Genomic DNA, 15,653 nt, shown 5'->3' on the forward strand with positions numbered 1-15,653 from the left:
TTATCCACTTGTGCACACCACTGCATGCCTTGTTCTTCATTCAAGGCTTGATCCTCATTCATGCTTTGAATCTTCACACTTTCACTATCTACTAATAATAAGGCGTTCGGTTTACGAGATTATATCCGATATTAAATTTGTAGTGTGTTTGGTTCATGAGATTCAACCTCACAACTCAATCCTAGATAGATAACCATGGGATAATTAGCATAACTAACCCTCTATGACTAAAATAATCTCACAACTCAATTCTAGATAATATTTTGGTAGTATTTTATCTTGGAAACCGAACACCAACTACTAGTATTAAGTAAAAGAGGAGCTCTCTAGAGCTGAACCAGTAGTGCGAAAGTAAATATAGGAGAGAATTGCTTTGCGAGGATGGCCGATGCACGTATTTCATGACCAATGTCTTATTCTCATTGAGAACGTGAAGTGATTGTTGCACGATTAGTGGAAGATTATTTTGTCGCAAAATTTAGATGGGGTAACCAATGTTTCAACGTCGTTTTTGCATGCGCCGACTGTTTTTTGAGCACATCGCTAATACATTGATTGAACATGATGAGTATTTCTTGCAGCGCTCCCGACATGTTAGCTGGCATGCACAATCAGATAATCAAGCATACTTGATTGCCTGATTGGTAACACGATACCAAATCTTACTTTTAACTTATTTTCACCATACGTTACATTACTAATGATGTGAGTTCCACTGTCAATTAACATTAGTTCAACTAGTATTTATGTATATACTCATATTCATTAATTGTGTAAAAACCCGTATCATCTGTATGGAATCCGATTACTTTTCCTGACAAAATCTTGCAAACAAACATGCCCTATATGTATTTTTAGGGGAAGAATGAAGTATATAATATAATACTCCATCCATCCACTATTAGGAATCACGTTGACTTTCTGCAATCGTTTTATAAAAATGGTAATAAATAATTAAAATGAATAAATGGTAAAGTAAGAGAAAACTTTTTAAAAAAAATTAATTATTTCTGTCTCATGTTATTTGTTACTTGAGTCATTTCTTTTTTTCACTCGCACAATGATTAACTAAAGTGCAAAGAGAGTAAGAACTGTTTGAATGTCATTTTTATATGTAAAAAGCTTCCCCACTAAAAAAAACAGCTCCCAAAAAATAGAATAGATAGTCTTTTAAAGATAAGGTCCTTGGCGCCTCCCTGCTTGCCGGACTTTTTAAATGGCAGTCGCCGCCGCTAACTGTTGTTTCTTCGCCGCCGCATTCACCGGCCGTTCCACCACCCACCGCCTATTCTACACTCTGCGTACACCTAACTACTTATACAGTGCCTCCTACAATCAGAATCCAGTTCCAGTCAGAGGAAAACCTAAGAAATCACCCAGCAATTACCCCATTGAGGTATAAGCTACACACCAAAACCTTAATTTTCTTCAATGCTTATGTATTAAGTTTGATTTACTGTATATGCTTTTCTCAACTGAGGATTTATCGTTTTTGTTATTGGAGTATTTTTTCACTCTAGACTCCAGTAATTGTATAATTTACTGAGTCATATCCTCCTAAAGAAAAGATACTATCTTTCTTTGTCATTTGTTTTTTGGGTTTTCGATGATTAGAAGTTAATATGCATCTTCACACTACGCGATGGAGGCTATTCATAGTGTTTTTTTCCTTGGAAAATGACAATTCATAATTGTTTTAGGTAATGATGTTGAATATATTGTATAGCCTTTCTTTGGAGCAAGAGATTATCTTTGAATGGAACCATTAGCTCATGCATTTTGATATTCGTTTATCACACAGAAGTTGTCACGGAGATCAAAAGATGAGAAATCCTTTTCAAACTCTGACGGTAGTAGTGGTAGGACTAAAAATGAACGATCCCAATCAACAACGTCTAAAAGAGTTGGTGTAGAGAAGAAAGGAAGCCAGGGATTTCTGGCTGACTTGGACGAGCAAAAGGTACTTTGAGCATCCTTGATAAAATCTGCTTCTTCATGTTTTATTTAAGTCATCGCAGTGCTCAAGTTTCTCTTGATTGGGGTGGAGTTTTCGAGAAGAATAGTGTCTGTGCCATTGGTGTGAAATTCTATTTGGAGGGATAAAGAGTCTGTCCATGTTGTTATGTTTTTACATAAATGAGTAGATAGGAGGTGGGAGCTAAAGTGAATAATGCTATTATAAATGCTAGAATACTTAAACTTTACTATAACATGGGACATAATCTCCTATGGGTGACAATCTTTTTTTCAGAATATTCAGTATATGGAGAACCTCTCTTAATACTCTTAAATTACATCATTATCATGATAAAAATATCTTATCTATAAAATGAACATGTCGGTATACCTTGAATGGTATGACACAGGTATCTTACCCATTGATGGTCTTGAGATGATATAAATACTTAATTGGTCATCTTATCTCTCCATAGCATAACCGTATAACATTTAGTTATTTTTCAATGCATGGCTATAGCAAAAGTGTCGTCTGTGTCATTCATATTTTGGCCTGCATGCTTTAGATTAAATGGCTATAACCGTGTTATGATTTAATGCAAATCATATTTTTATATGTAAAGCTATTTATTTCTCCAGGGTTTACTCACTTAGTTTCTGGTTATCTCTACTCTGTAGCTAACTTCCACTGATTTTTCTCCCCAATGCTCACCACATATATTTCACAGGTGGATACAAGTGATATTCAGGATGCTTCTTTCCTTAATGCTGTCGTGAAGGTGAATAACTGGAATTTTAGATACTATGGTTAGCTAAATTTGAAATTATTTTTTGCCTCCTTTTCATACAATCAGTTTTATTTGTTTTTCTTGTTTTTTCATATAAGAAAGACCAAAGGAGATCCACTGAGGACACCCATTTTGTGTGGTTGCTTTAATTATGGTGTGATTATTATTGTTCATCCAATCTTTTATGATACTTTAGGTGGGAATATGAACTTTATTTAATTTTCTGAACTGCCATATACTATATTCGTTGAATATAGTATCAAATGACAATTTATCTTTCCATGAAGGAAAGAGTTATCTATTATGCTCACATTCTTATTTCCATCCTAATGTTTTAGCCAAGTTATCATGGCGTAGTGCGTTATGCTACTTTGCCGACATATTATCAAGAATATACACCGCCGTTTGCTCTGTATCACGACACTTAATTTTGCTGACAGGACAAGATACTATATTTTACTTATAATCTTGTAAAGTTTCACAGAGAGACTCATGGACAATGACCAGTTACTAAATCCAATTGAATTTAGTAATTTTTCCTCTAATAAACAAGTTTAAGTGCTTGTGCATCCATGGAGTGCTAATAATGATGTTATTAGCAACATAGACATTGCAGATGAGGTTAATCACCATTTATGTGATGAGGTTAAAATAATTTTGAATTTTTTTGCTAATTCTTTGTTTCTTTCCCTTCATAGGTTTACTGCACTCACACTGAACCAGACTATTCCCTTCCTTGGCAAAAACAAAAACAGTACACGAGTACAGGAAGGCATGACCGAGCTACCATTTATATGTCAACTTTTAAGAATATGTTATTTTGACTGAATATTGTTTGCAATTCTTTCCAAATAAAAATGACCGAGCTACCATTTATATGTCAACTTTTATATGTCAATTCTAGATGAAAATATTTCTGGGTGATATTCTTTGCAATTCTTTCCAAATAAAAATGAAAGAAGAGTGAAGAAAAAGAAGAAAATAGTTTCACCTCATGAATATTGTTTTCCTATGCAGTGCTTTCATGATTGGGGATGGGAAGCTGTTGACAAATGCCCACTGTGTCGAGTATAATACACAGGTACTCTGAATATTTAATGCCTTCCCGTTTATTGTTTATATTCAAGTTGGTTAATATAACAAACTTGTTGTGCTAAGTAGATATATATTGGCCCTCTTTTTTATTTGCTCTAGTTCAATATTCAAATTCATGTTGACACAATCAGCTTAGGGTCTTTTTAACTCGAACTACCTCATGTATGGACCTAGTCTATTTCACAAATTGTGTTGCAATGTTGCATGTGTTTGGACATGATCTTTTTATGAAGTTTAATACTCCCTTTGTCTCTGAAAAGTATGAACTTTCTAATTTTGGAATAGTTAAACTACTCAATACCCCTACACATCATTTTATTTACAACTTATACCATTACACTACACTACTAATGATGTGGAGCCCACTCTCCACTAACACTACTAACACTTCCCTTTATCTCTCTCTCTCTCTTACTTTACCAATCATACATTAAAAGTTAAAAACCGTGTCGGACCAAATGTTCACACTTTTTTTCGGATGGAAGGAGCAATACCTTTAGGTTATAAACGGATTGTTCTTATGTTCATTATTACTGACATCTAGTTACTGCTAACTTACATATTTCCAGTACTATTTGAAAATTCTTTAGTCCCTAGTTAATTGGTTTAAACTTGAGAATCGGAAATCAAGCATTTATTCTGTCCAAGCTGTATTATGTCTTCACTTGCGCTATAGGTTTGCTTCAGTTATATTTTTAACTTTTATCTTAATTTCAGGTCAAAGTAAAAAGAAGAGGGGACGATACAAAGTATATTGCCAAGGTAGCCTTCTTTGGAATTGAATCACCCAGTCTCGATTGTATTGCTTTTTTACTCTTTCAAGTTGCATTGTTCTCTGTAATACATCTGATAATACTTGACAGTTGTCAGACGGGTATATATTATGCACCCACCTCGCAGTAAATGCATAAGTAACGAATTGTTAGATTTTGATATGCTATGTGATACTTTGGCACTATTGTTTGATGCAACATAATCCCATCTCAATATGTTGATAACAATCAAGGTGTTTTGTGCCTCTCTTCTGATTGTAAAGCTTTAAGTTGATAACAGAAACGGTTAGGGCCACTAGTAGGTACCAAAAGCTCATTAAGAAATAGAAAGGTTACAAAGAGGATAAGGAAAAATGACAAAAAATAAGGGAAAGAAAGATGAAAATGGAGTACTTACATATCGTTTCTTGAGCAATAGAAAAATGATCCTCTTTATATCTTGGGATTTTATACCTGTAACTGCTTTATCAAGTGACGGCATTCATGTTCTTTTTCTCTCTCACAACTTTTGCATCCTGAATTTCTTGTGTGGTAAAGGTGTAAAGCTGAATTTACTAATAGTAAATGCTAATATGTTTCAAAAATTTTTTAGAATCCTTGATTTTCCATGGGCCGATGCCATTCTTTTTTGTGTTTCTTGCATAATTTACTCTGTTGTTTGGGTCTGGGCGAGAGAACTAAGAAGTTCATGTTCGATCTTTGATTATGTCTTACACCGTCCTCTGTCATGATTTCAGGTTCTAACGCGAGGTGTAGAATGTGATTTAGCTCTTCTTTTTGTTGAAAGCAAGGAATTCTGGGAAGGCACTGAACCATTGCAATTCGGACGCTTACCCAATTTACAGGTTTGCTTTCTCTGCTTTCTGGCAAGGAAACTTAAATGTTCTACCGCTTTCTTCTAGGTATGCAGGGATCGGTTTGATTGAATATCAACTCTCTTGCATAGTGCTCTTTTACTTTTTTGATTCCCCCTGTTTACGGCACGGAAGGTATAGCATAACTTATCAAATAGAAGAAATTTATTATTTCCATATGTTTTCTGATTGGAGTGTTTCATCATTCTTGTTTCACTAGAGTAGAGTAATATAAATTGATTCACCAAGAAAGACTACATATTGACATTGTGCTGGTTAGCATATCATCTCATCTAATACACTGATGTTCCATAATTTTTCTTATTTTTCTGATGCATCTCTAAGTACTTTCCTTTCCACTTTTAAAGAATACATGAATGTCCTGCTTTTGTGAAGGGTGAAAAGGGAGAATAATACTTAGTGTTTGCTGTTGTGATTTTATCCAGTTCTTATAAGGATATGTGCTACTTTGTGATGTGAAAAGAGTAGGTCTGCTGTGGGCAACCTAGTGTCCTTGTTCTGATATAAAATAAATTCCTTCATAATTAATTTTGAAACTATCCATGTCCATTTTGTGTCTGTCAAAAGCTGATATCATAAGCCTAACTTACTGCCTGGTCGTTGAGCTGTAGATTACATTTGTTTCATTAAATGTCCTATTTTTATATAAATTGATCTCACCATCATAAGTGAATGTGCAGGATTCCGTTACTGTTGTGGGCTATCCTCTTGGAGGAGAAACCATATCAGTGTCCAAGGGTGTGGTATCGAGAATTGAGGTTAGTTCACTCTTACACTCTCATATTTGAAACTACTCACATGAAATGATGAAATCCATTGACTTAATATTTTATGGCATTGGCCAATATTTTGATGGTAACTTCAAGATTTGCTGGCTATATTCTGCTACTGTTTGATGCTCTAACTATCTCACTCCTATACATAGGGTTATATGCCACTACTCAAGTCATTTAGTGAAATCACTTGTATAGAGAAGCTCCTACTTGTTACATCGATCTGTTTACAAGAGTATTTTGTTTTTATTTTGGAACTCCACTTGGTCAACTGCACAAACACATTTTCTGACTCCACTATCTTAATGGGAACATTAGGAAGGGACAGAGAGAATAATCAGCCATATCAAAATCGATAGTTGTGTTTCTCGTATTTATCTCATGCACATGCAATTAAGACCACTAGCTGCTTGTCATGTATTTTCAGGTAACCTCATACGCCCATGGATCTTCTGACTTGCTAGGAATTCAAATTGATGCTGCGATAAATCCTGGTTAGTTTATCCTGTGTGACTATGGGTAATTTCCTTTTTGGTGGACCTATTTGCTTTGAAGCCAGATATTCTGTTTAGCAATTTGCTCTTACACAAGCATTAACTTCCATTCTTCTGTTATTTTCCTATATTTTGTGCCTTTACTTATGCCAAGAAGTTTTTAGGTAACAGTGGTGGTCCTGCATTCAATGACCTAGGAGAATGCATTGGGGTGGCCTTTCAGGTGTGTCATTACAAAATGTTTTGGTAGCCTTCTGCTCATCTAAGTTATGCAGTTTTCTTTATAGGACTGTTGTCTTACAATGTGAAAAATAGTTTGCCTACAGAACTCCTGGCATCTTTAATGGTCCTGGTTTAAACACCCAATGGCTTCTTGGCAATGATCAGGAAAAGATTTCGTTAAATATACTGGGGATCTTTCCCTTGCATACAGTTCTTAATCAATGTCAGTTCTTTTCATTTAAATATACTCAGAAGGCCTCTCCTTTAGGTATACAGATCCGATGAGGTGGAGAATATTGGCTATGTCATTCCAACGACAGTTGTCTCTCATTTTCTTGAAGACTATGAGAGGAATGGGAAATACACGGGTGAGCTCTACTTTCTTGCTGACTGATAATTTTGCCAATAGCATTCAAAATTTCAAATTCTGGAAAATAGTCTGGAGGAGATGACTAGTTTTACTTTTTGGGTGAATACCCAGGCTTTAGTTCCTCTCACCCTAGCTCTTATTTTTAACCAATAAAATTCCACAAGAATGTGCCGTGCAAAGTAATGGCTAAAACACTATAAATGAAAGCATGCGTTTTATTGCAAACTCATATGGGTTTTTCTTCAATCATCAAATTATAGATATTACTCGAGAATCACTTTATATGCTTGTCTCTTTAGTTTTTTGAATGTTATTCTTGTAAAGGTATTCAGTATTCTTAACTCTTGTAATCTTGCCACATGTTCTCAGGTTTTCCTTGTCTCGGTGTGTTATTGCAAAAATTGGAGAATCCAGCTTTGCGTGCGTGCTTAAATGTGCCATCTAATGAGGTATTTCTCTTTTATGAACTGGACCAGGATCATTGAAATAGTTTGTCTAGAACCTTGTTTAGTTCTTTCTAGTTTGCATATTACTCTCTAATGTGGAATATTCTTGTTGCTTTACTTCATTTCATGTTATTATACAAGAGTTATGTATTTCTTCCTTATCTCAGACCTGTATGATCCATAATGGGTTATCATTCAAGGAATGTGATGATGGGATCTTTGGTAGTTAGTGATTTGACTATATCTAATTAATGCCAAGAGCAACCTTATGGTTGAGAGTTTCTTTGGCATACAATTGCATACAAATGCTTTCTGATGTATAATCTGGAGAAGGTAGTAGTTGTGTGCATTATTCACAAAAAATGACTCTCTGAAGTATAATCTAAGCAGCAAGTTCTGTTCTTCTTGTTGGAAGAACTCTCCTTAATTTTCCAGAAGACAAATCTTTTTACTTGCCTCCTTATCTTCTTCATTCTTTGGTATTGTTTTGTCTTTATATTCCTCTCTTTTATCAAGTGATAATTGTTACTTATTACCATGGGCTCTGGTCGAAACAATACTGGGAGTATATACTAGATTTGAGGTCATCTTTGGGAATTCTTTTGTAAGTGAAACTTAATTAGATCCTTAATTTAAGGCCTGGTGGAGTGATTTTGCTTTGCCTCCAACGACAATCAGTTACAATTAGCTAGATTGGTTTTGTTTCATGCTATTGTTGTAAAGGATAAGCCTCTCCTGATAATTCTCAACATGTCACTTCAGGGAGTGCTTGTACGGAAAGTTGAACCAACTTCCCATGCCAGTCATGTGTTAAAGGAGGTACATCTAGCTCCCAGATTTCTGTTTTCATGTTTTTGTTTGCTCTTGCTAGTTATTTGGCATTCTGTATTTCTTTTCATATTTCGTCCTTCAACATGGGTTTTTTAAATTCTTTTCAAATCGAACAGTAACTTTACCAATTCTAAGCAGTTTTTTCCTCTTTATTCGATTTTTAATCATTCTCAATTTTGTTGTTTTTTCTGCTATATCTGCAAAAATAGTCAACACACCCTTTCACTCAAAATTGAACTTGCTTCTTTGTATTTGTTTCAGTTTTCAAATTCGCAAATATATCTCGAAACACTATGTTAAGAAACTACGTTTCTTGGTGCCTTAAAGGGATTGGATACTTGAATTTCCATTTGGGGAAAACATCTGGACAAATTCTTAAATTTCTTGGATGATGGTTGGACTGTTTACCCCTCGTCTTACTGCAGAATATATGCAAAGTTCTACTACCTCCGTCCACAAAAAATAGACTAGTTTTACCATTTCAGGCCGTCCACCAAAATTAGACCAATTTCTAAATATGGATAGTTTTAAACATTAAAATGCTATTAATAATGTGGACCTCACAATCCACTAACACTATGTCTATTTTTGGTGGACGGAAATAGTATTATTTAGAATCAGGCTTGTTGCTGAAAACTTAAAAAACTAAATACTCAGTGAGATAGGTTAGTTATGAAACAACTTAATTTTCCAGTAAAATTTTGTAATAATACTATTATGAAACAACTGCATGCCCAGTTGCCACAACCCAAAAGTGGAGGGGGTAAAAGATTCATTCTCGACATATATATTTGCTGCTTATTCCTCAGTAGACAGCTGTGAACAATGATAAATTTGAGTTGCTTTCAATTCAATTAATAATTATCAATTGATTTTTTTGTTGTCTTCCAAGGGGGATGTCATCGTGAGCTTCAACAATGTTCGTGTTGGATGTGAAGGAACTGTACCGTTTCGACCATCTGAGCGCATTGCATTTCGCTATCTTATCAGTCAAAAGTAAAATTTATTTTCTGTAAATTCAGACTACAAACTGCATACATCTACTTTTATTGCACAGCCAGTGTTATTTAAATTTGATAACAGTAGAGAGAGACTGTCAGTTTTAGTTCGTAAGATGCAACTTCCTGTTTCAGATGAGTGCTGTTTCTCAACGCCCATATGATTTTGAAGTGCCCATATGATTTTGAAGTGCGTTCACTGTCTGGTAGTCTTCTGCATATAATTGATATTAGAACTATAATTCCAAGCTCTACTTTGAACTTACAACTTTTTTTGAACTCCCAACTGTTTTTTTTTTCTTTTGAACTCCCAACTGTTTTTTTTTCTTTTGAACTCCCAACTGTTGTTCCAAGTTCCAACTGCTTTTTTGTAGTGGATCATCTGAAGAAGCTCATACTTCATTCGATCTCAACTAAGATCTCTCATTAATCACAATTTCATTCTAGAAAACTCACTCCTCAAATCTAATGAGCGATAAACACAGTGCTTTCTGTTTTATACTAGTATTGAGCTAATACTGTTGCCTCTGATACTAATGTTCAATTTCAGGTTTACCGGTGATGTAGCAGAACTTGGCATTATTAGGGGAGGACAATCAATGCAAGTCCAAGTGACCTTGGATACCCGAGTGCACTTGGTAACTGAAATGTCTCTCCAATGGGTTGATCTTTTCAATTCTTATAAAATGACTTGAAATGCATTCAGTATAACTTGTCTTTCTGTTATCATTAACCTGAAGGTTCCATATCACATTGAGGGAGATCAACCTTCATACTTGATAATTGCTGGTTTGGTGTTCACGCCTCTTTCAGAACCCCTGATAGCGTATGTTTATTGGAATTGTTGCAATTATTCAGTTGACTTCTAATTAGCTGTTACACTGCTAATCTCATTCATTGCTTTGCTAATTTATTTTGTTCTGACAGGGAAGAATGTGAAGATAGCATCGGGGTAATTTCCTTTTTCTTTTTTTGGTGTTGTTTCCTTGCTAAAAGTATACTTAACAAGTAGTATTTCTCAAGTTAACTTGCTGAGCCTCTGCTTTGTTTTGCCAGCTGAAATTGTTGACAAAGGCCCGGTACTCCATGCCAAGGTTCAGAGGAGAACAGATTGTGATCCTATCACAGGTAGAAGCACACTTCTCACCCAAAAAATTTCTCTCTTGTATACTTATCAGTTGTTCTCTTATTAAAAAAATGTTGCGACTAAAGCTATGCATCATACAAGTCTACTCAACAAAAGAAATGTGCTTTCCATAATACACTTTTCTATAACTATGTACAGGTTCTGGCAAACGATGAAAACATTGGATATGAAGATATGAGCAATGAGCAGGTAAGTTAATTGTCAGATGTATCAGGGAGTTATTAAGCATTTTCTGCCATTTGCGGGTTTAAACTTATGTTGAGAAACTATGACAGGTTTTGAAGTTAAACGGAACATGGATAAAAAATATTCACCACCTGACTCATCTAGTTGATTGTATGTATTCCTAATCCTCATTTGCTTTAACACTATTCCACGGCATCCCCTAACAATTGGAGAATTTGATCAGCTTGCAAGGACAAATATCTGGTGTTCGAGTTTGAAGACAACTTTTTGGTTGTCTTGGAGAGGGAATCAGTTTTAGCTGCTTCGAAGAGCATACTAAAAGGCTACGGAATTCCATCAGAAAGATCTGATGATCTCTTAGCTCCATACGTAGATCCAGTGGGACAGAACGATGAACGCAAGGTTGGTGATTCAGCCGTTTCAGATTCAGAGATCGGTAACAATGACCTGCATTGGGCGTAAGCATTTTTCTTACCTATTTTTCGTGTTATGTTACCATATCACTGTTAAATTTTCATAAGTTGCTCATACATCACAAGAAAATTTTGTGCAACGGCTTTAGTTTAGTTGTTTAGTGAGTGTGTGTAGTCTGATGGGGCTGTAGATATAGATTTAGTTAGAGAAGACATTTTTTACACATACATTAATTATTCATCGATCATATATTTTTATATACATGTTACCAACTATTGTGATTGAAACTAAAATATAATAATTCAAATACTACTCATGAAGCTTCAGTCAATTAACAAACCTTAATCTTCAGACATTTGCTCGTATCCAATGTACCAACATCTTTGAGAGAAAAGGCCTCTCTTTAGGCATTGAATTTTTGTAGTTAAATCTCCACATAGAATTTGCTATACAATCTTTTTTTGAATATTTACTATAATCAAATTTCTTGGACCAACAATCCAACTGAGGTGCCTACAAATTAATACTTACAAAGGTCTCTCAATGAAATCAATGTTACAAGATGTGGAATCAGTCTATTTTTGTGGTCTTTAGCCAAGAGTAGAATGTGGGCTAAGGTCATTAAAAAATAAATAAAAATTGGGCCGCTCCAAAATAGACCAGAAAATCAAGCAGTTTTGGGTTGCATTTTCTTTTTTCGTAATATATTAAATGCCAATTAATTATTGACAAAAATGATAATAAAAGGAGAAACCCATATACACCCAACAATTTCATTGTTTTTTCATCTCCTTCCAAAAAACAAAACACAACATTTTAATCACTAGTAAACAAAACAGACCGTAATACTTAATTTTACTATTTTTTGTCCTTTCCATACCCTTTAAAAACTGCAATCTTATTGAAAAAAGTGTCATCTTTTATCCCTTTCAAAAAAACCATATATTTTGAACCCCAACTCCCTTTTCCCTCCATGCAAAACCCACCTCCAAAAAGTGGCTCACATGGTTCCAAAAATTGAAAGAACTCAATTGTCCTTTCACATTAATATGCTCTCAACATACACAAGATTGTTAGCAGCAGAAAACAGCCATTTAGGAACAGGACAACACTGGCCAATTCACTCTACCATGTGTTTTCATTTATCAAATCTTGTCCATTTCCTTATCATGTGTGTAGCTGTTTCCTCAGATGGACCACCCAATCACCTCCCGCCACCTGTCATTCACACCCCCCACTCCCACCCACCCCTCATCATCATGATATGATTCAAGGCTCCAACAATCATTCATCCTTCTGCATTTATTTCACTGCCACTTTCTTGCACATTGATAGATTTGCTTCTCTTTTCCATCATTAATGGCTGCTTCTTACCACACAACTCAAATTCTTGCTAGCTTAATCACTACCTTTATGGCATTTTCATGTACACTTGTCTTATGTAAGAATGTGCCTGCCTCCACCATTTCTGCTGCACCTGCATTGCTGCCTGACCCCATTTTTATCACCAGACATTTATCCGATTTTCCCTTCACCGGGTGGCCCCGGGCTTTCTCCAAGTGACTCCTCAGTTCCCTTAATTCCCTCCAGCCCCAGTCCTCCAAATCCTGATGCATTTGCAGCTGAGGGCCCCGGGGCTGCATTTTCGCCTTTGGGGATGCTGCCGGATTCTTCCTCACACCGGCCACGCGTGGAGGTGCTCTTGTGCTTGGTGGTGGTACTGTATGCTTCCATTTGGGTAAATCCAGCCTTAGTTTATGTTTTGTGATAAGCTTCTTATTTCTTAGTCTTATTTCTAAGTATTGAAATATGTTTTTCTTAAGTTTTAATGACACTGGTTCTGATGTTTTTTGTAGTGTTGTAGAGAATTTAGGGGTTGATTCTTATGACTTTCTGAATAATGTTGAATTCATTAATATATATGTTCTGTTCTTAGCTTTCTAAAAGATTATGCAGGCTTTGAATACATATGTAATCACTTACAAAAATCAAATTTACTACTACAATAATACAAATGATATTGAGTTCTAGAAGGGAATGACAATAGTACAATACAATATAATACAATACACACAAAAGAATAAAGAATACAGTTTAAAGTGAAGCCCTCAAACAAATTGTAGTTCAAACAGATTCCTTAACATTTAGAGAGCAATAACTGGTGGTTTCCCAAATCCATTGAACAATCTCCCAAAGAAATTCTCCTTCATTTTGGTGTACTCAATCTTGCTTTCCTTCTTGGGAGTTTTGTTGCTCAGACACTCTCTCAGCATCACATTCTCTTCTCTAAGCAACTCCATGGCCCGGCTTAGCTGCCTTATGACCTCGCGTTTCTCCTCATCCTTCGCCTTGAGCTCCTCCCTCTGCCTCTCGTTCTCCTCCACGAGCCTCGCCACTTCTTCCCTGAGCCTCACGAGTTCCCCATCACGGCCCTCACTTGACACGTCTGATCCAACCACCACCTCCTCCTCCTCCTCGGGATCATCGACCTCAGACTCATCTGACTCATCATCCGGCCCACAGGCCTCGGAGTAGCTGTCATAGGCTCCTTCACACAGGCTCGGAGACTTCTCCAGGTGATACTTGGCGAAGGGCAGTGGAGACGATGATGCTGATGACAGTGATAGCGATGACCATGGTGAGGATGGGAGGCGGCTCCCGCTCTCCGCCTTCACTAGATCATATCGCTCTGCTAGAGAGCGATGAGTCCGGTAGAAGTCTTCCACCATGCTGATGAGCTCGGGCCTCTTCCTGTAGTACATCTCAGCGCGCTGCGCGAATGAATCCGCGTCTTCCTCGATCACCTGCAGCATTCTTCTTGTCTTCTCATCCAGCTCTGCACACAACCATCAACAAATGTGAATCACAAAAAGCAAAGTTGAATCCACAATAAGAAGATTCCATTGTAAAGATATTTGTATGCATAGCAGCAACGGTCAAATGCTGAGATCTAAACTAAAGTGAATACTACATTTCAAAGTGTAAACTCAAACTAGACCTTTTTATGCAAAAAGGAAGCGAAATAATCAGACAAAATAAAGGTGACCTGAAAGTGTTGTCTGAAGCCACGGAGATCGATTCGGACTGCCCTTGCTGTGGCTGTCGAACCACCACCAGTGTGATGAATCCTTCTTCTTCGCCTCCTTCGCCATCATCATCTTCTTACTTCTTCTTACCTTGGAAGAAAAATGCAGAAAGCTTAAATGTTTAGAGTTTTGAATAAAATATCAAATTTAAGTAAACAAGACAGCTTGAATTTAAGTATGTATTATAATTCTGACTAGCCTTGGATTGGGGATATACAAATGATTATGCTTAATTTATCCTAACCTATGTTTTTCAGAAAAGTCATTCCAAAAAAAAAAAAGCTTCTCTTTGTTAGTAAGTACTACTACTAAGAAGTCAAGAGCCTTTGTCCCATCGGCAATGAGCTTAGACATCAATGTCTGAGGTGCCGAGTTCGAGCCCTCTTGACATCAGTTGTAATTTCCTCCTTTATATAGGAGTTTTTTTTTTTTTTTTCCTACTACTAAGAAACACTAATTTGAAAGGATTGCTAAAGTTGGGATTGAGATTAAGTCGAGGCCAAGTTTGTCCTATTCTAATTCCAAATCTATTCAAGCAAAGTTAGGCAGTAGTAGATGAAAACAAGAAAAGACTGATGAATTGACGCATATATGCATCAGCAAGATTCAATAAGAGAGCAAACAAATCAAAACAAAACAAAAACAAGCACTTTTGTGTATCAAGAAAAATTCATAGAGAGTAATAAACAAAGAAGGTGGTGGTGGTGGTGGTGGAGCTGACCTTGAGTCGCCGCCTCTTTCTCTTTCCGATGCCAAACAGCTCTCTCTGTCTCTGTCTCAAAGTAAAACCAGTGAGAGTGATGAAGATGCCTCAATTTAAACTTGGATACACTGTCTCACTCTAATTTAATTTATTTAAATTCTTTTCTTCAACGCGAACTCGCCACGTGTCGTGCGGCCTCGGGATTTACAGCGTGTGATAAATTCAAATTCGTGGTGCTATTGACGTTTCTGTCCCCCAAAGAAATGGGTTACTTACTAATTTGTTGTGGGTCAAGAGTGAGATTTCATATTGTAAGTTGTGCTGGACTTAAATTAAATTTACTATAAGCCCAATTGACTCGATTTATTTTGCCATTTTATTCGGCGGTAAAGTGGAGTGGGAGCGTCCGACCCATCCCATGTGTATAAAATGAATAATCTAACGGTCGAATTGCTTATTTTGGAATATAAAGTGATTAGGGAGACAAGTTTCCTGA

The 15,653-nt window shown here is 36.2% G+C and overlaps 2 protein-coding genes and 1 pseudogene across 3 annotated transcripts; 2 read left to right on the top strand and 1 right to left on the bottom strand.

Annotated features, from left to right (window-relative positions):
- Window positions 1-1,154: 1,154 nt before the first annotated feature.
- LOC125218287 (protease Do-like 2, chloroplastic) lies at window positions 1,155-11,643 on the top strand. Of its 2 annotated transcripts, none has more exons than XM_048119923.1 (21): window positions 1,155-1,396; window positions 1,802-1,960; window positions 2,685-2,735; window positions 3,443-3,516; window positions 3,762-3,825; window positions 4,557-4,601; window positions 5,350-5,457; window positions 6,168-6,245; window positions 6,688-6,754; window positions 6,919-6,977; window positions 7,245-7,344; window positions 7,716-7,795; window positions 8,555-8,611; window positions 9,516-9,619; window positions 10,172-10,259; window positions 10,362-10,447; window positions 10,549-10,573; window positions 10,678-10,749; window positions 10,907-10,957; window positions 11,044-11,104; window positions 11,178-11,643. In XM_048119923.1, the coding sequence occupies exons 1-21, from the start codon at window positions 1,217-1,219 to the stop codon at window positions 11,414-11,416; spliced, it is 1,848 nt and encodes a 615-aa protein (XP_047975880.1). In that variant the 5' UTR covers window positions 1,155-1,216; the 3' UTR covers window positions 11,417-11,643. The 2 variants fall into 2 exon arrangements, with proteins under 2 accessions (XP_047975880.1, XP_047975881.1); XM_048119924.1 differs by having other exon boundaries at window positions 1,805-1,960.
- Window positions 11,644-12,649: 1,006 nt separating this feature from the next.
- LOC125219062 lies at window positions 12,650-13,314 on the top strand (annotated as a pseudogene).
- A 26-nt stretch (window positions 13,315-13,340) lies between these two features.
- LOC125219061 (protein NETWORKED 3C-like) lies at window positions 13,341-15,275 on the bottom strand. The gene is made up of 3 exons (XM_048120925.1): window positions 15,176-15,275; window positions 14,415-14,544; window positions 13,341-14,204 (listed from the first exon to the last, which is right to left on the bottom strand). Exons 2-3 carry the CDS (start codon window positions 14,524-14,526, stop codon window positions 13,513-13,515), a joined length of 804 nt encoding a protein of 267 aa, XP_047976882.1. The 5' UTR covers window positions 14,527-14,544; window positions 15,176-15,275; the 3' UTR covers window positions 13,341-13,512.
- Between the last annotated feature and the right edge of the window lie 378 nt (window positions 15,276-15,653).

The sequence above is a fragment of the Salvia hispanica genome, chromosome 4 (assembly GCF_023119035.1).
Source record: "Salvia hispanica cultivar TCC Black 2014 chromosome 4, UniMelb_Shisp_WGS_1.0, whole genome shotgun sequence".
Lineage (NCBI taxonomy): Eukaryota > Viridiplantae > Streptophyta > Magnoliopsida > Lamiales > Lamiaceae > Salvia > Salvia hispanica.

Excerpts from the sequence above, each read along its gene's own strand:
- LOC125218287 (XM_048119923.1), top strand. The coding sequence starts at position 1,217 with ATGGCAGTCGCCGCCGCTAACTGTTGTTTCTTCGCCGCCGCATTCACC. Across the intron at positions 7,345-7,715 it reads GAGGAATGGGAAATACACGG|GTTTTCCTTGTCTCGGTGTG; the intron begins GTGAGCTCTACT and ends ACATGTTCTCAG. Across the intron at positions 7,796-8,554 it reads TAAATGTGCCATCTAATGAG|GGAGTGCTTGTACGGAAAGT; the intron begins GTATTTCTCTTT and ends ATGTCACTTCAG.
- LOC125219061 (XM_048120925.1), bottom strand. The coding sequence starts at position 14,526 with ATGATGATGGCGAAGGAGGCGAAGAAGAAGGATTCATCACACTGGTGG. Across the intron at positions 14,205-14,414 it reads GCTTCAGACAACACTTTCAG|AGCTGGATGAGAAGACAAGA; the intron begins GTCACCTTTATT and ends GGTTGTGTGCAG.